The 25,689-nt window shown below is 36.8% G+C and overlaps 1 protein-coding gene across 1 annotated transcript in view; it reads left to right on the top strand.

Moving 5' to 3' along the window:
• Positions 1 to 23,724, top strand: part of PDGFC (platelet derived growth factor C) — a 123,038-nt gene extending 99,314 nt beyond the window's left edge. The window contains exons 4-6 of the mRNA XM_071431948.1: positions 15,598 to 15,805; positions 21,204 to 21,421; positions 22,076 to 23,724. Coding sequence (XP_071288049.1) covers positions 15,598 to 15,805; positions 21,204 to 21,421; positions 22,076 to 22,192 — 543 coding nt within the window. The 3' untranslated portion in view covers positions 22,193 to 23,724. The remainder of the gene's footprint in view (positions 1 to 15,597; positions 15,806 to 21,203; positions 21,422 to 22,075) is intronic.
• Positions 23,725 to 25,689: the final 1,965 nt, after the last annotated feature.

Genomic DNA, 25,689 nt, shown 5'->3' with positions numbered 1-25,689 from the left:
GGCTTCCTGCAATTTCCACTATTTTTCTTTCTGCAGGAAAAGGATGGCAGCTTGTTTCTGCCAAGTATTGAGGTTCAGAGGAGAAAGTGAAAACAATAGTCAAGTTACCCAAGGGGTGATAACTGGCAATTGCTATAGAGCCAAATTGTCATGGTTAGGTCATTTTGTTTACAAATGGTATTCCTGCGGGCTTTATCAGGTGAATAAACGTATTTTAAAGTTATTTTAACAAAGCACCAACTTGAATTTATTATTCCATGAGATTTTAATATTATTTCTATTCATAGGCAACACTACTGAAATTTCAATAAGAATCATATACTTTCCAACTTATAGGCTTGAAATCTTTGGAATTTTGATTCTAGTTTTTTTGTTATTTACAGTCTGGCTGGTGACAGATTTTTAAACATGCAGTTCCCATTGCCTTTAACAGGAACTATTGGGTATTGTGAGTCTGAAAAACAATGACCACACCATCACAATAATGGTCACATTATTCAATCCTAAATAGATTTTGGTGGGGTTTTAATTTTTTTAAAGTATATATTAATTTATACTTATTGACAAATAACTGTTTCCCTATACATATTTATTACACTGAGATTAATATTCTGCCCAACATCTATGTATTCTTCTAATCTCCTAATTAAGTGAATTATATACACCATGGACCAGATTCAGTAATGAAGTAAAGATTGCTTGGAAGAATTAAACTTTTATGCTAATCAGGTTAAAAACAGTATTGATGCTTTCATTCTGAGATTAAAGTGGTTATCCCAAAAAATTGGTTTAATTTTCTTTGAGAGAAGCTGAACTGTAGGAGATAAACAAGAAGAAAGTTGTCAGTGTTTTAGCTGCCTACTGAGGCATCCTAGTTTCTCAGAATTCTCTGAAAACATAATAGTTGCTAAGGTAACTCATATCTAATACTAGTATATTGTTTGAGAAGAGAATATAACCTGAATTGTTAAATAGCAAAGTGTCCTCTTCTGACTTCTTAACTGAAATATAGCCTTACAAAGGGAATTTATGCTCATCTAAATTCAGGCAATTTACATTACGTTTCTGGTGATGTACCTGAAATGACAATTTGTCTTCCCTCCCATTCCCCAAGTGGTTAGTGCTCTGGCATCCTAATTTGTTCATTCAAATCATTGTTTGTCCACTGGGACTGCACAGATAATCTGAGAGATGCAAAATAGCTTCAAATTAAATAGTAAATAATGAAAGAAGGCTAAGAACATGGTAATACTATCTTTTCAGCAATTAGGTATCTCAAATGTATAAACATTTACAGAAACAGAAAATAGTTTCTCCAAATACAAGACTGAGTCTTTCTTCAGCAAAGCATGGCAGTCACCACAGTCATTTTACTCAACTTGTTTAACGTTGCTTTGTAAGTGTAATTCATGCAGAACATCTCAATTATGTTTCATTTTTGGTATTGATAACCTTCAGAATGTGTTTTTATCCTTATTTAAACAAATAGATGATCTCACAGGGCTTCACTGTTTAGGGCAGGTGGGAGAAATCCTACCAGAATTAGCCATGCAGATCTCTTCAATGACTGTTCTTGACTGGTGTTTTCCTTGTAAAGTTGCTTCCCTCCCCCCCCGCTCCCCTCTCATTTTTTTTTGCCCTCTTCTTGCAGTGTCCATCATGCCCTGGAAAAAACAAACAACATACCACAATATGTATTCAGTGATCATTGCTTGTAAATAATGCCTTTTTAATATAATCTTAAATTATCTTCTTGTTTGGCTTGTTTGTGAGATGGTGCTTTGTTGGGGATGCAGAAGGGCATTTTCACTGATATGGCTGTGAAATAGATTTTCTGACTTAGTCAAAAGGTAAACTTGTGGCTAGCCAGTATCTTTCAGTCCTGTAAGCTAAGGGAGCAAGTCACTGTTTTCTCTGTGTTGAACCCCACAATGTCAGCAGTTCACAGAAAGTCATATTTCTTATGAGCATGGAAAATTCAGGTGCAACCAGTGCCTCACACTTTGACTTTTTACTTAGACTGATAATAAGCCCTACATCTAACCACTTCCTAGATTGCATTGAATAGCAGCTTGTGAAACCACAATTAACTAAAGTTTGGAAAACCACAGTTTTTGATGTCGTGTTCTGTAATTAGCTCCATATATTCTACATTAAATCATCAGAAATTGACAGTATTGCTGAATCAGTGAATGGAAAAATAAGAGACACAGGGATATTTTAAGCACGTATACAAGCAGAAAAGTATGCTTCAGAGCATAAATACTAATTTTTCAAATGGCTGTTAAAAAGGGTACATAAGGATAATAGAATGAAAGGTGCCTCTTTAAAAGGCTTTGCAACTCTTCTAAAGTTATGTTTTTGAAATACAAAGTTGAAGAAAACCTTCACCTCTTTCAAAAGGCACAGCAGAGAGCAGCAGTTCATAAATGGGTTATGGTTGGTGCAGTGTCAATGTGCAGCACTTCCTTTCCTGGGCAGGTGCTTTGACTTGGTAGCTTTGCAGCAGAGTGATCGTGCAAAACCAGAGCAGTGTGAAAGGAGAAAACCAGATGAAGGTCTGTGCACATGGGGACATCCCTTTCAGTCAGTGTCACTGCTATGAACAGCCTGGTGGCAGGACTGGCACCACAACTGATGCCTGAATAGACTTGTTTAAAATGCTACAAGGAAGATTATTGGCCTGGTTGTGGACATAAAGCAGCATAATTTCCTATCATTTCTGTTAAAAACAGTACCTATACCCATGATGTGATAGCAGGCCCAACTGAATATAATTGTATGTCTGTCTGGGTATCTATCTGTCTATCTATTATCCATCCATCCATATCAAGATACTTGATCTAGTTAACCATCAGATTAATTAGAGAGAATTTGGTCACATCTGTGGACAGTGACGTTGTTATAACTGAAGATATCAGGCTTAAAGGAAGACAGCTGATTAATTATCAGTCCTCAAGAGAATGGATTTTCTCTCCAAAATATTGGATTTGTTAATACTATGAGTTTATTACTTGGCAGAGGTCGTATTTCCTTCTTTTCCTTTTTTGTCAAGGAAATGGCTAAAAAGGAATTGCATGTACAAAGGAAAATGTGTATTTATTCATTATACTAAAATTAATTTGACTGTTTCAAAGATTTATTTCATTTTTAATAACACCAAGAATCAGGCTGAGGCAGTTGTTTATAGTGGTGCCTTAAAATTCAACCTCATTCTATTTTAATGGATTTGTTCATGCTGTAAGCAGCACCAAATTTCATGGGAGACTATTAGAAATAGAATGAAACACTCTGCTTTCAAACTGTCTTTGAAGGATCAATTTTAAATGGCTTTGAAAAAGTAGAGCATGGCAGAAATGCAGCTACTTTTATTTTACAGCTGATACTAAAACCATCTTCTCAAGTGTGTTATATTACATACTATTTTGAGGTTTCAAAGAAATTGTAAATAATCCTGCCAAAGGAACTTCTGCTACTCCCGGGGAACCAACTTTTAATAAAAAACCTGTGACTCCCTAATTTTCTTCAAGAGATAGTAGCTAAATTAAAGTCCAAAACTGAAGTAGTTTCACTCTCATTTTAGTTAAAGGTTTATGGTTTGACATTCAGCTAAAAAAAGAATGCATTTTTCTACCATATATTCTATATTTAGGCATACTGGCATGCAATTATTATTTTTATATGTACCATTAGTTTTCTAAATCCAAAGGGTTAAAATGTACAAATGGACAGAGTAGCTGAGGGAAAAAAGTGTTTGGTTATGTATTCAGAAGAGCTTCTGGCTCAGTTAGTCCAAAGAGATTTTAAAATTATTTAGAATTAATTACTTTCTAAAATTCAGCATGTCCCTCAGCATAATTTCATGGCTCTTCCAGAAAGATCAAGGTCACCGGGTAGATGCTGTGCAATACAGTCCCAGAGATGCAAGGCTGGAAGAGAACTCAGTGGGACTGGACCTTTTCTGAGCAATTGTCCTGCTCTAAGGGGGAGCAGATACACTAAGCTCATTCTTGCTAGATTTTAGTGCTGTTCCTGAAGTCCAGGGATGAAGATTTCAGAGATTCCCCATGTCATCTGTTGCACACTTTTACATTGTGTAAAACTTTTTTCAAACACTTAACATAAATAATTCTTGTCATTGATGGACTAGGGAACAGCTGATCATCTGATGCTCTTTTGCATGTTTGTTATCTCCTTTCTGATGAAAGAAAGTTGTATCACTTAATCTTTTATCATGGTTCATTCTTTTGTTTTCATCTTGCTCTTTCATGTGAATATCCTGTTTCTCTCTGCCTGTATCTCACAAGTGCTGGAGATAAATCTGAACACTGTATTTCAGCTGAGACCTCTCAAGCAGCTCAATATCTGTTTTTATGATGTTATTCTGAAAATGTATGAATGAGATTTGATTTTTTAGAACAGAATCCCATCACCTCTTCAGGCTTAGGTCTCCTCTGTAACACTGTTTATTCTGCTTCAGACTCTACTTGTGATTTTGTATATTATGCTTTTAATATTTTACTCCTAAATGCAAGGGATTTTAAAATACTTTTTCTTCAATTTCTCTTATTAAGCATACTATCCCAATTAATCTTGACTTTTGTTGTGCAATCACATTACTTGTGTAATACATATCAAAGTATAATAAGGTAACATGAAATGTTTGATGACACTGAGAATGGATATATTAGGACAGAGATGAGGTTCTTTCCCTGCAAAGTAATGCTTTGTTCAAGGACTTTATACCTTCAAGGCAGGACAAGCTCTGATTTGCAATGTCTGCTGTACAGGAATGTTGGGTGTGTTCATTTTATTGTGATATGAAATGAACAGAAAGCTGTTGTGGAATGCAATTTAACATGTATACTGAAGGATCAAATTAAAATAGTCTTCGGTGTAGAAATAATTTTCATTGTCTTTCACAAATACACTTTCCAGTTGTAACAAATGCTTATTCCTGGTGTTTAATGTTTGATGAACCTCCTGTGAGCATACTGGGATAAGTAAATATTTTCTTAAGAACACCTACCCATTTCCAGTAAGGAAGTTCCTAGAGGGAACTTAAAGAGCAGTTCATTCACTGACTCCAAACTCTTACTGTTGTTTAATTTGATTAAGCTGTTATATTTGTTTTGAGTAAAATGAGTAATTTTAGAAAAGGTTTGCAGACATGGTGTCCTCTAACTATGGCTGGTCATGTCCCCTGTCGCAGAAGAATGTACAAAAACTTTTTTTCTATTCAGAACAGCTGCACTTATGTTGGCTGTTTATTCCTTATCAGCTACTGTCAGTCAACTAAACTAGAGCTTTGTGTACAGAAAACTTAAAAAAGGCTACTGTAAATCATAAGTATAGCATCCACAACTTTTTCCTGCTTGAATTTTAGGTGTGTCTATAAATGTAGTGATTAATAGTCACAGTAACCCCATTTGCATTAAGATCTGAGCAAACATTCATAAGACTACATGCTCACTGCCATCTGATTGCAGGAATCTCCTTTGCATTGATTCACTTGGGCACTTTATTTGCTGTCAGTTCAACTACAATGTTATTCCTCCTTTTTGATGATAATTTCATATTGTAAGCATAATTCAGGTTCCACAATTCAGCCTTCAGGTATGTATACTGGACTTGCATAGTATCCGAGTGTCAGGGAAAGAAGCTAAGCTTTGGTGGAATCCTATTCTGCAAAAGTTCAGCTAAATCTTGGAGCCAGGGTCTCTGTACAATAAATATAAGCTGTAAAAAAAGATGTGAGGATATCATTGTGAATATTGAGAAGAGATATTCTCTTTCTTGTTCCCAGTATTTGATATATAAATCTTGATAAGGTTTCCCTTCTAGAAGGGAATCGCAGGCATAATACAACATTAATCAAAACAGGACAACCTAGAAAATTACATTTAACTTTATATTCACAAAATGAAGGTAAAGGGTTTATTTATAGCAGCATTTGGAAAAAACACTTCTTATTTAGCTGTCAACTCATGCATTTGAATGTCCATGAAGGAATATTTTAGTGCAGAGTGATGTCACTACTGTTTAAAACAGTCATTAAATACCCTACTGCTTTAATCACAAGGTCAGTTCAAGCAAAACAAAAATGAAGCTACCTTAAGAGCTTGGGGTTGAAACATCAAAAGTTAATTGTGGGTATATTCAGTTAGTCATCAAGCAATGAAATATTGATGTAGTTTTGGAAGGGTCTCTGTAGAGTTCTCCTTTAACTCCTCAGTGAGAGCAGTATGAGGAGAAAATATCCCATTTTTTTGAAAAGTCAGCAAGCAATCAATAGAGAGTTCTGCTCTGCAAATGGGTACAAGACTGCAATGATCTCTTAACAATGAGCTAGATTAAGCAGGGAATGAACTTTAAATGTCCTTAAATGTGTGATGAGTAGTTAATAAGGGAGAGTTGAAAGGAAGGCACTAAGACAGGGAGGACAGAGTAACTACTTAGGAAAATATTTCGTGTTTCCAAAACTTAACCTGCAGCAATCAGCAGCAGTCCCATGAGATGTGAACAGCTGACCACCTGTCCTGCACGTTCCCTCACACGTTCCACACATTGTAAGGATTCACTGCAGCTGCTAATTTGTTTAGGACAGTCCTGTGAATATAAAAAAGAAAATGCTATCAGACATGAAGGTTATGATTTCTCAGACACTGGGGGATTTGCCTGTTTTAGCACCTTGCTGCAAGCACATGACAGTATCTTTCTCCAAAGAAAGATTTTATGAGATTGTGATGAGAGAAACTATACTTCAGTAAATTATTTTGGTACTTCATTTTGTCTACATGCAGTCTACTTTCAGTCATTTTCAGCAGGTACTTTATCTGTATAAACACACAAACCCACTTCATACCCTTTGAAATGTGTATATAGATGTTAGTATTGCCCATGGTCTGAATTAGACTAAATATTTTTATTGTACATTTAAATTGTACAAGATATAACATGATCTACTGGGTTATAGCTTTTTAAAGTTGCAGTTATGGTCCTCCCATGTGCTTATGCATGGGACAGGAAAAGCCAGATAGTTTTGAATGCATTTCATAAATTTGTTTTGAAAATGTTATAATGAAAGTTACTCTGAGGTTCAGAAATCAAAATATTTAGCAGTTGTTACTAGGATACATAGTCTTTTTCTTATGGCATATATATATAATTGTATGGTATGGGGAAAGCTCACTCTAAATTTTCTTTTAAAGTCTCATTTAAAAGAGAGAAATGTATAAAAAAGCAGAGAGTTCTCACTAAAAATCAAGATTTTGGAGGTATTTATGGTTTATATGTCACTCTGCCACAAGTATGCTTAATAGGAACCCTGACTCTGGGATAATAAACCTAAAATTAGTTTGTATATCTACGGTAAATTGAAAATGATAAAAAAAGACAAATTATTTCAGGAAGTAACTTGAGATTCAAACTGACATACTGATTTGACTTTGAAGTTTCTTGTCTTGGAGATAATCTATGCCATAACTTGTTCTATATGATTATCACAGGCTGTTTGCTTTTAAATGCTTCCTGTTCAACTCAGTGAATTTCAACTTCATCAGGTCCTGCTTTCAGAATAGTCAGGCTGGGTCTTTGCCTGCTGGGTCAAAATGTGTCCAAGTCAAGAGATGTCTCACATTTCTTTGAGTCTTCTATCTAGAATCCTGTTCACTACCATGTCCACAGATTCCTAATGCAGGCAAATGCAATTTAAAAACCAATTAGAAAGGTAGAAGAAAAGGCATCAGAATTTGATTTCCATTGCAGGTATCTGGCTGAATCTGCCAGGTTTCTGGATTCTGGGGCTTGCAGGGGTTGTATGCTTCATGGCCTGAGATCTCTGGAGTTGCCAAAGATGCTGGCAACACAGCTTTCAAGCAGAGTTGTTTATACAATTCTTCTCTCCTTAACTAGCTGAAAGAATAAATGAGTGAATGAAAGTTCTTACCCAAAAGAATACAAGAATCACTGGGTCATTTTTAAAAAAACAAATACTTCCAGTAAAGGAGAGGCAGGTAGTTTTGTAGTGCCTATGAAATACTCATGAAGTAGCATGTGCTGCTTCAATGAGTCTTACCAGATGCACTGAAAAAAAATCAATGACCTGCAACTGCATCCAAGAAATATAGTTGTGTCTGTGTATATATCTCCTAGGAATAGAAACCTCTAACACTATCATGGTGAAGTGTATTGACAATAAGTTTTCCCATACAATACAGGGCTAATCGTCAGTTTTCTGCTTTTTGCCTTTAAAATGAATTAGTGTGTTTTATTACTGATACATGTGATCACAGAAAAATCAAGCTGTATTTTATGCATATATAAACACAACCATTTATGTACACATACATTATTAGAGATATTTATGATAACTAACCAATCCAGAAAGGTTTTTTGAAAATAGGTTCCAGAGCTTATTGCAATTGATGGCATCCTCTGAGAGTTAATGAGCTAACTCTAAATGTGTCAGCTCTGTCTCTCACACCTGTACTGTCTATTTCAAAAGGTGTCAGTGTGCATAGACTTCAGGGAAAAGCTGCAATTTGCCAGAGGAACACTGATGATTAGTGACATCCTGTGCTATTTTCATGCTGCTAGCTTCCTTGGGAGCATCTTGCAATTGTTTCCAGCACAGTTAGAATTCCAGGCCTTCTCTGTGAAGTGCACAGAAACTCTGTTTAAGGGAATATTTCAACATTTTCAAAAAACATTTTATCTCAAAAATTTAGCCTGAGGTAGTGTTATGCTGTTGGTTAAGCTATAAGACTGTTATCCACTGCTACTTTTGCACATCTTTATTCTTTTATTCCCACCTGTGACAGGCAAAACCAGAAAGGAGCAAATGTGTTCATTTTCCCTTGTGATCTCTGTGATGTTCCTCCTGTTGGTGGTTATGGAGAGTAGAGGTTACACACTATTCAGAAAGCAATCCTCAAACTGCAGTAGCAAAAATATGGATGTAGAGTTTGGGAAGCCATCTCTGGCTTTAAGGTGTAAATTGGTGCAAGGGTATGCTTAGATACTCAGCAAATGAGGTCCTCAGTGAGATGAAAGGAAAACTCTGCACACACATGAAGAGAGCCTGAACAAGCTTTTGATAAGAGGTTGTAGCACTCTATAGAAACAGAAAATTTGGGGAGCCTGTGAAAGGCAGAGAGCTGGAGGCCCAGGAAAGAGGGGTGCTGACATCCTGCAGTGTGGTTCTCATTTGCAGAAGCATTAAATTGAGGAGGGCTGGTACCCTCTTACCTGTGTGTCACTTGACTGACAGAGGTTGCATCCCTGAAAGGAGGCCAGCTGAAAGAGAGGGATGTTTAACTCAGTGCCACTGCATCTTATTTCACCAGACTTATCTGCTCAGCATCTCCAGGGTGATGTCTCTCATGCAGCCACCCTTGCTGCTGTGACAGTAACTTAATCCAAAGCAGGAAAAGGTGCTGCAGTGGATGGGAGCTGTGGCAGCCTTCCTGAGTTCCATCTGTACCATGTTCAGTAAACATCCTCACCTTATTCTGGGTTTTGGCAACCTAAATTGATTATCTGCCTCTGTGGCTTCTTCTTTTTTTTTTTTTTTTTTTTTTTTTTTTTTTTTTTTTTCATTTCTTTTGCATAAGGCATAAGAAGAGGATCCTGGAGCTTGATTTCTCAACTTGGTTATTTGCACACAGGCCCAACTACAGATTATCTCACTTACTTCTGCCTTGAAGCTTGAAAGCTTGAACAGGACTAACACTTTCTTAGCAGTGTTCGTTAATGTTGCACAGAGAAGATGTCTTTATAAATGAGAGACTTTCACTAGTGCTTTTTCCTTTGTACTGCTTAGATGCAAGCAATTAAAAGTGCGTGCTTTTTCAGGCAGGTCAGGATTTCTAGAGGCTCTTCACACCTATTACTGCATGTACTTCTGGGAGAAAACAAAGAGCTATTGTTATGTGGAGAAATTTGTGTCCTCAGGGCAAACTCGAAAGAGTTGGAGATCTGCTTTCTCTCAGAGATTCTAATGATGCTATTAGGAGGGTTACCTGTGATTATAAAGGAAGAAAACAGGTTCTTAGTGCGTGTTACAAGAATGTGCATGTACTATAGATTTCAAAAGCATATCTTTAAATCTGAGCAGGACTTGGAGTGTTCCTGTATAATAATTAAAAAAAAAAAAAACCCTACAAAATCTACAGATGTTTCATTAAGAGAAATGTTATTTCTTTCAAATTACAGATCCCAGTTGTGTTTCAGTGGAGACTAGATTCCTTTGAGGCTTTTTTAGAGTCCCTTCTAGTTTGATTAAACTACACTGATGTTTATTATTTTCTTTGAACTGTGCCAACTGATGATTGGGTCATAACTCAGAAACTGCTTGACAATATTTTCTTCAAGACAAGAAAGCAAAAAGAAAAAGTGGGGATTTCTTTTGTGGGGAGATAATTATTTTAGACATAGTATTCAGTACTTGTAAGTGTCCTGTCATGCCAAGTATTTGACTCACTTGTTATTGTTTTTCCAGTCTTAACTTAGTGCTTGTGTTATTAAACGTGAAATTCCTTACTCCTGGCGGCAGCAATCTAGCATTAGTATTTTTTGCCTCTTTTTTAACTGGAAGAGGGTAGTGTTAGTACCTTTAGGGTGTTAGTACTCTTATCCTGAGAACCAGGAGCATAAGAAAGGCTTTTCTTAGGTCATAATAGAGCTATTAAGAGCTGACCTTGTGTAGATTGTAGGTCAGTGCTGTTGTGTTCTGAATTGTTTATCCTTGGAGCAGGTAGAGTGCAAGGAAAGAACAGACAGAAAGTGGCAAACAGGAAAGGACAGGAAAGGTTCTAATATCCAGTCTCGTATCCAAATTTATACCTGGTATCTGTCTAACACACTTCTGTATTCTTCAGGTAAACCAATAATGAGTATCTAACAAAAATTGGTTCTATTCATCCTCTCACAGAATTTGTGAGGTCAAGGAATTGCCTTTATGTTCATTTTACAAATTTGATAAGGTTACAAACCTGTGTGCTGTGAAATTCCTGGTGGCAGAGTGAATCTAAAACTGTGTATTTGTGTTAGCAGCTGCTGTGCTTTCAGTTGTGATGGCTTTGCTGTTGCAGGTATATTCTTCTTTTTCAGAAGTTTGCCTCTTGTTTATTATTCAGCCACATACACAGTCATGCTGGCGTAGCAAGGAGATACTACCTCCAGATGCTTTACATTATGAAGGTTTGACCTAAATACTGTGCTCAGATAACACAAGAAATATGTGTCAGAACAAGAAATTAATCATAGTTCTTCATGTTAGGCTGCATACTAAATAATACTTTAGGCTTTAACTTCAACTAGATAATTTTAAATTTGTTTGTTGAAGCTTTTGTTCAAATCTGCTGCTTCACTGAGGATTGACTTCTTATTCTACTTACAATAGTGTCCTACTCTTTTCCCTTTGAGAAAGAGGCTAGATGGAGTAATTTTGATTCCTTTAATAGGGCACAACTAACATTGTGAGCACTCTAAGATGCATTTTAGTCCCTAAATTTTTTCTGGGGACTAGAATTTTTTCTGGGCACTGTTATGTGTGATGTTCTGGGCTAGATGGTCTTGTGACATGTCTGTACTATTTCCATTGTTTTTCCCAAGCCTATATCTTTAACTGTTGCCTAAATGGGTCTACTGGCCTGTCTTGTATGTTTGTAAACAATTTGGGGATTTCTGGGTGGTATTTGTTTTGATAGAGCTAAGTGCACATACAGAAATACAACATAAACAAACCTGAAGAAAATTCTGTTTGATCCAACACCAGTTGTCATTCTTGGCTGTTGTACAGGCCAGCAGAAGTTCAATGTTTTCTGCTCTGGTTTTCATCCTGAATCATTTTAACTAACAGTAACTATGCAACTGTTTGTCTCTATCTTGGTTCTAAGCATATTTATGCTTATTAAAGCAATTTGCAATTGTTTCCTGGGCAGAAAAACAGAAACAAACCACAGCATGTTTGTTTTTTTTTTTTTTTACTAGAGGAATCATAGAGAGAACTTGATGCATTTGTCAAATCTATCTTGACAGAAATTATTCATGCTCAGGGAAAAAAAAAATAAGAAAGGTGATCTCAAACCTAAAACATTGGCATGAGTTGAGAATGTGTTGCTATGACAGAATAAGTGTTTACTGTCAATTAGTATTTATTATAGCAGAGTGTGGAGAACATCACTTCTCAGAAAATGGTTTCCATCAGGAAAGATATTTTGGATAGCTGCTATATTTGGACAGCAGAAGTGTCTGCGGTCTTGGGTTGTATCTCCCCAGTCAGATAAATAAATATATATTAAATCAAATGTTGATTATTTTTAGGCGACCTGTTAGGGGAGACATGAGAAATTTCTGTGGAGTAAATTAGGTGATGCCATCTATAGAATAAATGTCCACTTGATAGATGGCTGCTTCATTATCAGGTCATTATCTCCATCAATGTTGAGCAGCAAAACAGCTAGAGATCATCAGTGGTCCCCCTGGGAGGCTTTCCCAGCACCATTCTGCTGTGAAATGGCATTGCTCTCTCTGACACCCTCTGGCTGCTGGTGTTGTGGCACAGCACAGGGAATGCCTTGAGATCACCAGTGAGTGTCAGCCATGCAGGTGGAGTGGGGCATCCAGATCCAGGTAGGACTGCCTAGAGAAATATAGGTTACATTGCAACAGGAGTGATAGACCTACTATAAAGTGACTGAAAGCTTCAGGTAGGAAGCATTTCGGCATTTCTGAGGTGCAGCTATGATGTTATTTTCAGAGTTATGCTGAAGTTCCACATTTGCTTATTCTAAAAGGTGTGTACCATCCATGAAGTCGAGTTTTAATTTCTTGCATCAAGTCATTTCTGCTTTCAGCTCTGCAAGTAAAACCTTTTTGCATGTGTAAACTCTGCCTACAGATGGCAAAACTTTGAGAAAGCCAAGTGAAATTATAAATTGTATAGAATTCCAGTATATAGTTTTAGTCACTGGAAGGAGTACCACTTATGCTGTCCTGGATGTTGTGTCCAAAAGATTTAAATTATAAAATAATTAGTATCCACTCCCAAGTAAAAACAATGTAAAGTATAATTAGAAGTAGCATTTATCTTGAACAGTTTATTGAATTGAGATTTCAAAAAGGTTATTATGTCACAAATTCAATATACAGCTCTATGATATCAATCATCTTTAATCTTTGGTACATTTTAATTGTCATATAAATTGACTAACATTAAAGATTATTGAAAAAAACATTCTTAATCCTGAGATCCTAATGACTTTATTCTAAAACATTGAAAGCTGTATGATTTTGCTATTTCAAATTCTTTTTCTGTTTTGGGCTGCTGTGATAATGACTAGAAAGTGATGGCAATTTTAATTGTGTTCCCATTAAGTGCAATGATTCACCATATCCTCACAACATTTTAACTCAGGCAAATGCCTATTGAATCTAGGATGCTATAAACTGCATGTAGGAAGTAGGATTACTTCCTACATATGTATTTTTTAGTGTGGATGTTGTAAGCTGTCAATATGGAAATAGATTCTAGATCAATACATTTTCTTCAGGAATCCACCTGTTTCTCTGGCAACAAAAATCGTAGCAGAAGTAAGACACTGAAGTAAATGCTTCAGCTGAAAACAAAAGAGAAGAATTTTTTTTTTACTTCAGTTATAAGTTCTACCATTGATTTTGTTTTTCATAAACAAAGGTTAGTAAAACCCTGCACCTTCAAACCAGGAAATGTGGCTGTTACAGCATTGTGGAGAAAAACAGGAAGAAAAATTTTGGAATGTTTATATTTTTGACCATCTGAATTGCAGTGTCACGGCACTCTTCTGTACCTTGTTAAGTAACATATTTTGGTAACACCAGCCATTTAAATTATAGAACAGAATCTGTTGCTTTATTATCATAATGGAATAGATGGATCAACACACTGCTATTTTTAATGCAGGCAGTAGAGCAAAGAGAAGAAGAAATATTTTAATATTTTGAAAACCACATTCATCCAGGATGGGAAACAACTGTTTCACCAAGTCTAATGGAAATGATTAGCAAGATGAAAATATTGTAAAATTAACAGTAGCAGAACACATAATCTATGTTTTGTATTATTTTTGTAAGACTTCCAGTTAAAAAGCAGCACAAATCCTTCTAGTGGCTGTATTTTTTGAAGCTGTAGAGAAAGCCTTCAACCACAAAATAGGAAGGCCATGGTGGTTATTCCCATTTGCTGCTCTTTCAACCACACATTTAGCTGAAACCAAAACTGCATATTTAATAGAATTTAGAGGACAGAAAAAAATATTATTATTATTGGTATGGGGTGCAGCTACCACAGGAGTCTATATTTTAGAAAACTTCTGCTGAGTGTTGCACTAAATCTTCTTTTCCAGCATAACTGCTACATTTCTCATCAATTTCCCTGATCATTTTGAAAAGGTAAATGACCACTCTACCATTGATCTGACATCATAGATGGAAAAAAATATAGTATATACACAGTTCACATTACAGTACTGACAGTGCCAATTTGACACTAAGTGGTATGAGGATTTTTAAATATAGATATCTATATAAACACATATTCTTGTCTTCTCCATCCCCTAAATCAGCAGCATGTTCAAATTTTTCTTCATCTTTCTTACATGGTCCCCATGAATTGCTCTGATGCATTACTGTGGCCATAATGTCTGTAGTAATGTCTGCACAGAAAAGCCTAAAGTCTAAACTTCAGGTGCTTCAGAAGCAGCTTCCTACTAAGGCTTACCTTCCTGCCATTTTTTATTGTTTTGAAAATATAAATAATAGTTTTAAAACAGATTGTAGAGTGAACAGAAACAGATGCCTCACTTTGCTTGAATTGTCTGTGACTAAGTATTCCTGTCCACTGAGCTTGTCAGTGAGATTTGTGCTGTGGTAAAGTACTTTGTCAGGACTCAATTTCAACGTTTAAATACTTTTGATTTCATTTGGAACATTTTTTCTCTTTGTAAGGGAGAAATAATTTTAGTTATGCCAGATGTTGTTAATACACTGTTCATTATTGTTTAACCAGAAACATAATTCTTAGCACTATATGAAACACAACTGGTTCTTTTTTTTATTTATAGATGACAGCAAGAATATTTGCTGTCTTTGTACTGGGGTATATTAATATTTTGCATTGAAGGACAAGAAGGCAAAGATTGTGGCTAAGTTTCTGAGGAGAAGCAGAATGTGAAATGTTTCAGATTTCTAGAGGGGTTTTGGAAATGCCTGTAAATGGGGCCATATTTTTAAATCACCCTTTGTTCTGTTTCTGAAGTCCCATCCATCACTCAGTGAACATGTTCGAAGGACAGGTATAGTGGCATGCTAGCTGCAAGGCTGGAAATATAAGAAGTAGGCGAACTCTGCAGTGGAAGTTTGTTTACAATTATTGCTAAAGAATAATTAGGTACTTTTTGACTCTTGTCATTTGTCTTATTAGATAAACTGTACTTTGGAAACAAGCTATCCACTCATAAACTTTCCCAGATACGTAACTGGGTAAAGTACCGCACTTTGTCAGAGCCAGCTCCATTAACCCTCTGACTGGTGCTCTTCTCTTGGGTTTGATTGCAGCACCACACAGAAGCACCCAGCCCATCCCTGCTGCCCCCATCAGCCTTGCCCTTGGATGTGTTAAACAACGCCGTTGCTGGGTTCAGCACTGTGGAAGACCTTATCCGCTATCTCGAACCAGAGCGGTGGCAGCTGGATTTGGAAGATTTGTACAGGCCAACGTGGCAACTTCTTGGGAAAGCATACATTCATGGGAGGAAGTCAAGAGGTAATTTACTCTTCTGTCTGGCCTTGCAGCTTGCTGTGGGTATGATTTCTTGACAAAGAATTAAGAGCGTTCTTCGCCTTGATTTTTGGTTCGAAGAAAGCAATACGTTAAAAAGAGAGCAGGTTCCATTGTTGTTCACTGCCCTCACCATTGTATTATTTGAAAAAGGGAAATAGCTAAACTCAAAGGAATTTAGCAGGATAGGGCAGCAAAGTGGAATTAAAAAAAAAGCAAACACAGCACTTTGCTGTAGGGAACCTGGGAGATCTTTATTTCCCTAAAGTAGCAGGGCATCTTGATGGAGTAACATATTTGTAATTCGTGGGTTTCTTTTTTTATGGAGGGCAAAAACTTTATTTTAATTTGAGGTAGGTAATATCTTATACTTACTGTATTATGTGAGTGATTGTTTATTTCCCTAAAATTTTTCCAGTCTCTACATTAAATGAATTGAGAGCAATACCTAAATGTTTCTCTTTGATGACACCTTAGGGAATACCATGTGTCCATGTCTGGGTTGATCATGCAGTTGTCAACTTCATCAGAAGTTAAGTAGACTGTGTTTTCAAAATTTGTAGATCTATTGATCAGCAACTCATTTTCTTCCTTCTACATCTGACACTCCTGAATTTCCTGCCACATCCCCTCCAGATGCTACCCACTACTTCATGTTTATGGGTAAACATGGATAGTGTGAAGGCAGTGCCACCTTCCTTGCCCACCATACGGCATGAAAATGAAAACATATGAGCCTAGCTGAACAGACTTCCCTGCTGGTGGATGTAAACTAGAAGGTTATCATCTAAACAGCAAGAAAAGGGAGGAAGTAGGACTTTGCACAGCTCAAATTTAAGGGTTTGACAGTTAATTCTTAGATCAGAGCCCAGAAATCAGCCTTTGTGCCCTATCTGTATTGCTATAGCTGTGCAAAGAGCAGCTAAATTATGAGCCAAAGAGGAGGAAACATCTTTAAAAGCTCTCAGATAGTCATTTAACGCTTCCTTAATTAAAGAGATTTAGTATTTGCCAAATGCATGCCATAAGCACACAGTAAGTGGGAGAAAAACAAAATGCAGGTGTTGGATAACATCTATATTGACAAAAGAAACTCCCTGCAAGACATATCTTAGAAGGAAACTATCAGAGTAAATCTTTTAAAGACTTCTAATTAGATGGTGAAATAGATTTTTTTCACTGAATAAACATATCATGGTATTGCCACATTTGTCTTAGAGACCACCCTCAGACTGCATTACTGAGTCTGTAATATAATAGCCTGAGGTGGAAAATATGTCCAGTTGAAATGACATAACACTATTCAATAGATAGGAAAAGCAAAAACTTTTTATTCTTTTTTATTCCCATATTGATATTCTCTCAAGCAGAATGTTTGCTGTATTTCAAAACTTTTTTAAGAAATGTTTGTGAGAAGGGCATATCCTGAAATTTTTTTGTTTATTTAAACTCTTTGATTCATTATTAGATCAGTTTCATTTTTACAGTGTTTCAGTGTAAAAGTTAAATTCCTGTCCCATTATCATAAACAAGTTATTAAAAGTGTATCTTACTTTATGTAGAGAAATATCCTCTAGTCCTACATAATAATTGGTATGAAAAACTATATTTAGACAACCTAAAATCCAGAGAACTTCTGTCTCTGATGTTTTCTCTGGATAAAATGCTTCCATAAACTTCTAGTCAGAAGAGAAGAACCAAGTTCAGAGGCTTTGATGTCGAAATATAGTCACAGATTCTTTCATGCCATTAAACATGCATAAAAAGAAAATATATTTTGCTGTGCAAAAAAAATTATTCCATCACTTCCCACTGAAATCTATATGTAATCTTTAGATCATATTCTGAAATGTCCTTAAGGAGGAAAAAAATAGTCCCAGCGAAAACGTAGTCCTTAGCAGTTGTGGGTTTTGTACAGTTATGTCACTTTTTTTTTTTTTTATTTATACCCCACGTCTTCCTTGAGATTTTGTAACAGCTCCTATTGTAGAAGCCAGTAAGAAACTTATATTCCCAGGAACATCTCCAAAGTGCTTAGGAATGAAAACCATTCTGCTGCTATCTGTGCTCACACACAAGTGCCCCAACAGGAATTTAATTTGTTTCATTGACTTTGAGAGCAGAACCCAGCTGGAAAAATGTTTTGGGAAAGAAGTTTTCCTGTGGTACTCGATGCACATCCAGAAGATGCCAGAAAATTGCATTGCCAGTTGCATAACACAAGTAATTTCAGGCTGCTGTGAACATGGATTAGTTCAGTTGTGTGTGCCAGTGTCAGCACGCTCTTGAAATGCACTTTACTGTAGGCCTACCTGCAATCTAGATTTTTTATCCTTCACTTATTTTTATTTTAGTGTTTCCCATTTATGCGCTACTGCAGAGCCTTCACTCCTCCTGAGCTAGTGCTAGACAAAAGAGCCTTGACTGTTGTGTCATGTTGTGTCAAACATGATACATGAGTAGAAGCCAAGTTGAAGGAGTGTTTAAATGTTCACATTATAACAGGTACTGTAACTCAGTGCACTTGGGAAATCCACATAACCTTTTATTGTGGTTAAGTAAACACTTTTAAGGGAATATATACATTCTCTCATCTAGTTTCGTGCCCACAGTGTGTTAAAATAAATTTTGAACAGACAGCTACTCTTTGAAAAAATAACAGCTTCATTCACACACTTCAAAGAAGTGATTATATAAGCACTAGATAAATTTGCCACAGACCTTTTAATGAAATTGAATTACATAAGATAGGGCAAGGGTTCATTGTGAGGTATTATAGCAATATACCTTAGTACATTTTAAAACATGGAGATCAAACATGACATTTGTTCATCTCTCCTGAAGCCTGTTGTAACAGTACAGCACCCTGAAAGATATTTCCTAAGAGCTGACTGTGTGTTCTCCAACAGAACCCTTTTCAAATTAATGTCTGCAGGTCTGAGGGGTTGAGTTCAAATTAATTTTTTTTGTGACAAAGTGAGTAACATGCTGTTTATTTTAGTGCATTGCCCTTTTCTCTACAAGTACAGCTAGCTGTAGGTAGGGAAATTGATGCATTCCTCTGCTGCTGCCAGAAGGCAGAAGGCAATGGAGAAGGACATCACCACACAAGAATCTCTCTCCCACTGCTCTGTGGGCCTGCTGGAAGGGGTGTCAGTGCTCACTTTCACTTTCAGTATCCCATGGTGAAGAGCTGAGCAGCACTTAAGATTAGCTCCTTCAAATTCACTGCACCAAGCATATCAGTCTCTGCAGAAACAATCTTCCAGGAGAAAGTATTAGCAGAACTAGCACTTCTCACAGTGTGCTTCAGGCATTTTATCCTCACTCAGACAGCTCACTTATTGCATGTTTGAAAACATTACAGAAGAAAGAAATACTCCATTCCTGTCTACAGTCCTTGATTAATGGAGGTAGACACATCCACCTTTTAAGTGACTCAGCCTAGAGCTATTAGCTGATCAGAAGGGCTTAAATAATTTCTGGTTTTTCACAGTGAATCTCTCCCCCGGAAGTTTTGTCTCTCTTTTCCTCCGCTCTCTCCTCAACTTTCTCCAAGGAATGCTCTTGCAGTGTGGGAGGCAGGCCGGTGTCCTATCAGTAACATTATTGGAGTTATTACACACTCCTCCCTCTTAAAATTCAGTTTGTTTATTTAGGAGCCTATGTTAACCTGATAGTGGTGGAATGAAGTTCCCCAGCTTGGCATTCACTGTGAGTGCAAGCAAAGAAAAGGCTTCAGTGTGTTTAACTGACCTTTCACAACAATAAATCCTTACTTATGGATGCCAGTATATGGATATGACTGCAAAAGAAATGTTTGAAGGAACATGGATTGAAATTCCTTCCCAAAGATCTGCTCCTTGGAGAGTACCACTGAGCATTTCTGCTAAAGAAATCCAGCTTCCAAATTTTTTTAATGTCTTATGTGTTTAAATAGAATTAGGAAGAATTATCTTGCCTTGATAGGCTGAAGTTCTTCTTGATGACCTCTTAAGGCTCTTTACATAGTAAAGAGGGAAAAAAGATATTTCTGTAGAGGGTGATTCAGACCAGAAACTTATTTTAGCTTTATTGTATTTATTTTGATTCATGAATAGATGACATTAAAATATTTTTAAGCTATATTAATGCACTGGGGTTCTTCCCCACCCCCTAATTTTCTCTTGATTTAGCTTAAAACCACTTGGTTAAATGTCTTTATCACTTTATTCGGGGCCTCTGTTTCACTCATCTCAATAGCCATGTTATCATAGTGTTTTCATTTTCTCTTTATCTTTTGGGTTTTTTGCTAGAGAGAGTAGTATCCCTGTGAATTAGACATCACTTCTGTTCCTTAATGGTGAGTGTTGAGAAAAACAATTCAGAAAAAAGATCCTAGATCATGATCACTATAGTCTGACTTTTCTGAAATAAATTCAATTTCCATTGCTTCTCACTTTTTTTTCCCCCCAGTCTTATTATTTTTTTCCGAATTTCAACCGCTTATTTCCAGACTTGTTAGCTCTTGACTATGCAGCTAAGATGAACATAAAGGAGCTTGTTCTTTCAGATCTTTTCATTAACCTTGCTGTTCAATCATTGACATAGTGAAACTTTAGTATGATACAGTGGAACCAGTTTATAGGGAAATTGGTTCCAAATATTAATATCTTTAACCTGCACTTCAAGTTAGTTCCTTACAAGGACGAACTTTTATTTAAGACACATCAAGAGAAAGTGAAACCTAGTGGAACAACAGAAATTCCTATATATGCTGCTATGGAGAGGGAAGAGAAAATGGAACCTACTAATAGTTACATAGATATACAATCTTGTGCAGTTATTTATTCAGTGCAGAATTCCCTGATGATGACAACTCCTTGAAGTTCTTAGTCCAGAAGACTTCTGCTTAGATATGAATGGTTTCATTCTTCTTATAATTACAATGCCCTAGCAAAGAAGCAATAATTGAAATTGCAACAAGAAGTTTGAGTGCTTTATTGCAAGTGAATTGAAAATATCTTTGAAATTGTGCAGGATTCTTAATAGCTCTGTGTGTGTTTCTCCAAATCCAAAATGACTGTAGAATAACAACACTGGAGCTCAGAGTATTGGTGTGAACAAAGTGACTTCCATTAGGGTTGATTTGATAAAACGTGTACTGGAACATAGCAGCCAAATCTTGCTTTAAATGGAACCAACTTTGCCAGAGTTATAAAATAATGGGTGAATATCACTGTGCAGCAATCATTCCATTTGAGTTTCATGGTGTTCATGGAACTGTGCTGGGCCTACACAAAAGGGAACCTTCCCCATGGGTTCTGCACCGCTGAAGTTGATCTGCCACAAAGGAGCTTGGATTGCAGATGAGAGGAGCACAATTTTCTCTGTCTGTTTGCAGTGGTGGATCTGAACCTCCTGAAGGAGGAGGCACGGCTGTACAGCTGCACCCCGCGCAACTTCTCGGTGTCACTGCGCGAGGAGCTCAAGAGAACGGACACCATCTTCTGGCCGCTGTGTCTGCTGGTGAAGCGCTGTGGTGGAAACTGTGCCTGCTGTCAGCAGAGCTGCAACGACTGCCAGTGTGTGCCAACAAAAGTCACCAAAAAATACCACGAGGTATGCACTGTTTTTACATTTACATGTTTGGAAAAACTGAAAGACAATCAGGGCATTTATTTTTAATAAAATGAATGCACCGCCATTAATATTTTAATATTTTATGTATTGCACTTTTAGTAAATAATTTTTTAGCATTTTAATTAGGTATTACATTGAAAAAGGTAAAATCTTTCTTATTAATATACTTTTCTGTGTAACTATTAATTTCTGAGGTATTTGCTGGTGCAGTTCAGACATATCACAGCCATACCTTTTGTTCTTTCTCTAGTGGTAGATATTGACTTTATGAAGAAACAAATATTTGTTCATTTCCATTGCTGTAAATTTATAGCTAAAATTGTTTATTATAGAATTTTCTAATTGGGTTAACTCTACTGTTTGCTCTTAAATAAAATTAAGTAGAAATCTGAAATTGAAAGACTCTTCTTTGGCAAAGCAACATGATTTAATCATGTTCAACATGATTTAATCAATTTTGTAAATGGCTTGAGGTAAAAGCAAAAATAGTAATGAGTGGGTAGAATTAAAGAAGACATTCAGTTTTAATACGCTTCCTGTCATCCAGTGGGTTTCCAGTGCAATCTAGCTCATAATCTAGGTATTTGATGAAGCACTTGCTGTTTTCTTGATGCTTGGCTTCTTCTCCTTCAGGTTCTTCAGCTGAAGCCAAGGATTGGTGTCCGGGGATTGCATAAATCATTGACAGATGTACCCTTGGAACACCACGAGGAGTGTGACTGTGTGTGCAAAAGGAATACTGAAGGATAAACATGATATAATTGTGCTGTTTTCTTTCAAAGCACATTCAATCAATGGCTGATTCTATTATGGGGCTTGTGCATTATCTCCTTCTGTAATCTCAGTTGTTTGCTTTGGGGATCTTCCATCTTGAAGATTTACAGTGAGCTCTAAAAAGAGGAGAAGCCAAACTGGGATTATATGTTGTGTGACAGCTCTGTTTGGAGGCCCAGTGGAAGGATGGGAGAAAGGCATCAATGAGGGATTTAAAATATATGTATTGTTGTTGTTCCCCACAATTTTCTTGGCAATACATGGATTAATAATTTAGGAGTAGAAAATAGATTTAGAAGGCTGACATCATGGAGACTTGATCCTGCTGGCTGTCTCATTTCTACAGCTCGAGTACATCTGGCCTCTGGTTGAAAACACCTGAAATCTTTGTGTTCAGCTACTCCTACGTACTCTAAATCAAAGCGTTCTCTGTTGTATAAACTTGGGTTAAATCAGACTGTCTTTTTCTGAATTAAATTTAATTTGTCTAATGCTGGTAGGAAGGACTGGATTTTTCCATATGCTCTAGTAAAGCTCCTGCCTTTTAGAAGGAAGACTGGACAATAATGTGAGCTAAGGAAGCAAACATTGAAAAGATCAGTGCCTTTATTCTTACTACTATGGCTGATGATTTTTTTTGTGTGTTTGTTATTTTTTATCGTGTACATTTTTATACTCTCCTTTTGACGATATAACTATTTGCTTTTCTAAACTTGTTAAATATATCTATTTTTACCAAAGGTATTTAATATTCTTTTTTTTTATTACAACCTAGATCAACTATTTTTTAGTTTTGTGAGACTTTAAAGCCAGACTTATACAGTTGGAGGAACAGAAATGTGACTACAGTGGGAAAGAAGCATGATCTCTTTGCAGTTTGTTTCTACAAAGTGAAAACTACAGGTTTTTTTACCTGGATGCACAGTAATAGTAGACAAAGATATATGGATGAAGTTCTAAGCTTGCTAGCTCCATGAGCCTAAAAATATGAGAGACAGAGGTTACTATAACCAGTTTCAAAAGTTGACTTTAAAAATTCCCTCTCTCCATACTGTCCTTTGTTCAGGTAGAAAAGAAATGAGCATAGATGGATGCATTCTGGCTTGTTTAACTCTTTAATTTCTTTAAAGGAGAATGACCTACAATGTAAGAAAAGAAACCAGTGGCTTGCAGCCGTCATGATTCATCGTGGTCATGGGAAGGCAGTCCTGTCAATGATGAAGTGTATGGTTTTCCATTGACAGAAACAGCTGCTTAAGTACTGTTCACTCACAGGAATGTAACACTCTGCAGAGCAGTTTGATGAACTCTATGGTATTGTTCTTCTGTATGTTTTATTCTTTAACCCATACACTTATCCCACCCCATGCAAATTGAAACAGAAACAGTAAAGTATTTTGCTTGTAAAATGCTTTAACATTATGCCTAGTTTATTTTTTTGACTATTGGATTTTCAGATTGTAATGAATCACAAAATAAAGTAATAATGCTAATTTTGGGAGAATAAATGTTTCAGTGTGGTTGCATATTTGTACCTGTCAGTATACAATTTAATGGGAAAAGATAGGATGGTGATTTTCTCCTTACCACTTTGAAAGTCAGCTCTGAAAACAAAAGTCTTCTGTTGCCAAGACTTCCACTTGCTTTAATAATTCTGCATTACTGTAAATACACAAGGGAAAAAAAAAGGAAAGGAATTAATATGATGCTATTTGTAGAAACAGTCAAAATGTTCAAAATTGTGTGGGATGTGAAGCCATCAGATTGAAATTGCATCTTCTGTTATTGTTTCCATAGTGAAAATGAATTCTGATGAAAATTTGGGTTTTTTGCAAGTTATTATGAGTTTCTGATACCAATTCTGGAAAATATTCAGGTGGCTTCTTATTTTGTCCCCACCCTCAAACACCTACACAGTAAGAAAAATTTCTGGTGTAAATGTGACATATAATTTTCCAGTCTGAATATTAACCCTGTATCAGAATACAGAATTATGGTCCCAAAGAAACATTATTTACTTGAGTTTTGAGTCTTTGACCAGAAGTGTTTTGCAGGGATGTTGGGGATGTCTTTGCATTAATGTTGTCCCTTTTTTGTTTTTTTTTTTTTTTTTAATTTAAAGAGTTTTTGAACAGCAGGTCAAGGTAAAGACAGAAATCATAGCCTCTGGCATCATAATTCAGCAGAGGAATCAAAAAAATGTAATTCCATTACAGAAGATTCTGCTGTAGGAAATGCAGGAGGTCTCATCCTCTCTGTAGACTTGCTAGGAGAAAAAGGCTGGTCATGAATTTTGAGGTAGGTATTTGGTGGCAGCAGAGTAATGGGGAGTTTCTGGGACCATGTGGGATGTGGAGAGTAGTGTTTTCCAAATGTCACAAGTAGTTTTTTTCCTATTGACCCCCTCTGTCTCACTTTCTTCCTTGCCAGTTCCTTGAACCAGTTTCCTCCCCAGCTACTTGCTTTGGACCTGTATTTGAGCTCCTTTCCCCTTTGCTCCTTGTATTGCCTTCACACCATTTCTGTTTGCCACCCTCTTGTGAGGCATCATTGAGCTCTGTACTTCCCCCTTTTCTCCATGCTCAGGCTTTGTCTTCTTGCTACTTGTGCCAGGTTTTTCCACCTCTCCTCAGACATTCAGGAGATTTGGTACTGCACCTCCTCCCTAGCTGAGAGAGTCTGGAGAGGCTCATTTCTCCTCCAGGAGGAGATGTGGGAAAGGCACCAGCTGAGGGGAGCAGTGAAGAGTGCAGTTCTCCTGCTTGGTGCTGCATCCCGGGTCCTGCCAGGCAGAGCAGCTGCTCCTGGCTGTGGGTGGCTTCTAAGCAAAAGTTGTGGTAAAAACTGACTGAAGATATCAATAGTGAATTACTAACAAGCTGCTAACAGTGCCTTTCACAGCTACAGGTAATGGCAGCTGAATGCCAAGGATGTGTGGAAATAGATTGACATAAGTAGGTAGTAAGCCTTTTCTAATGTGGAATAGAAGTTGCAAGTTTTGATGTTACATCTTAGTGGAGATTTTTTTAAAATGTTACTGTGTATTTTAAGCCATGAATTCCTGAATTGCATCAATGTGAGCATCAGGGTTTGGCAATAATGGCTGTTTCTAATGAGTCTGAACAGTAGAAACAACCAAGTAGAATAAAGTAGCTCCTGTAAACAGACAAAATCCAAATAGCACAGTCTGGATTTTGTAAGTTTTATCCTATGCCCAATAAATGTCTTCAGTCAAAAGTAATTGTTTCCCCCAGAGGAATAGGTGGGGGAGCTGATGACTGATGTTGAGCCTTGTTTTTATGGATTCTGTAGATACTCACATTCCTGGAACCCTCCTGTCAGCTGTGGCCAGCATGGGAGTCATGGAGAAGCAGCAAATCTTTACTCACCAAGGGCGTTAACTGCACATCTCTTGGCTCTTAAGTGTTTTTGCTCTGTGTCTGCCTGGTTGAACAGGCTTACAGCTCCTTTTC

Source organism: Agelaius tricolor, unplaced genomic scaffold (genome assembly GCF_023055355.1).
Source record: "Agelaius tricolor isolate 1412-34295 unplaced genomic scaffold, bAgeTri1.0.p SCAF_8, whole genome shotgun sequence".
Taxonomy (NCBI): Eukaryota; Metazoa; Chordata; class Aves; order Passeriformes; family Icteridae; genus Agelaius; species Agelaius tricolor.
Note: the sequence above shows the minus strand (reverse complement) of the source record. Positions and strands in the feature narration are given on the sequence as shown.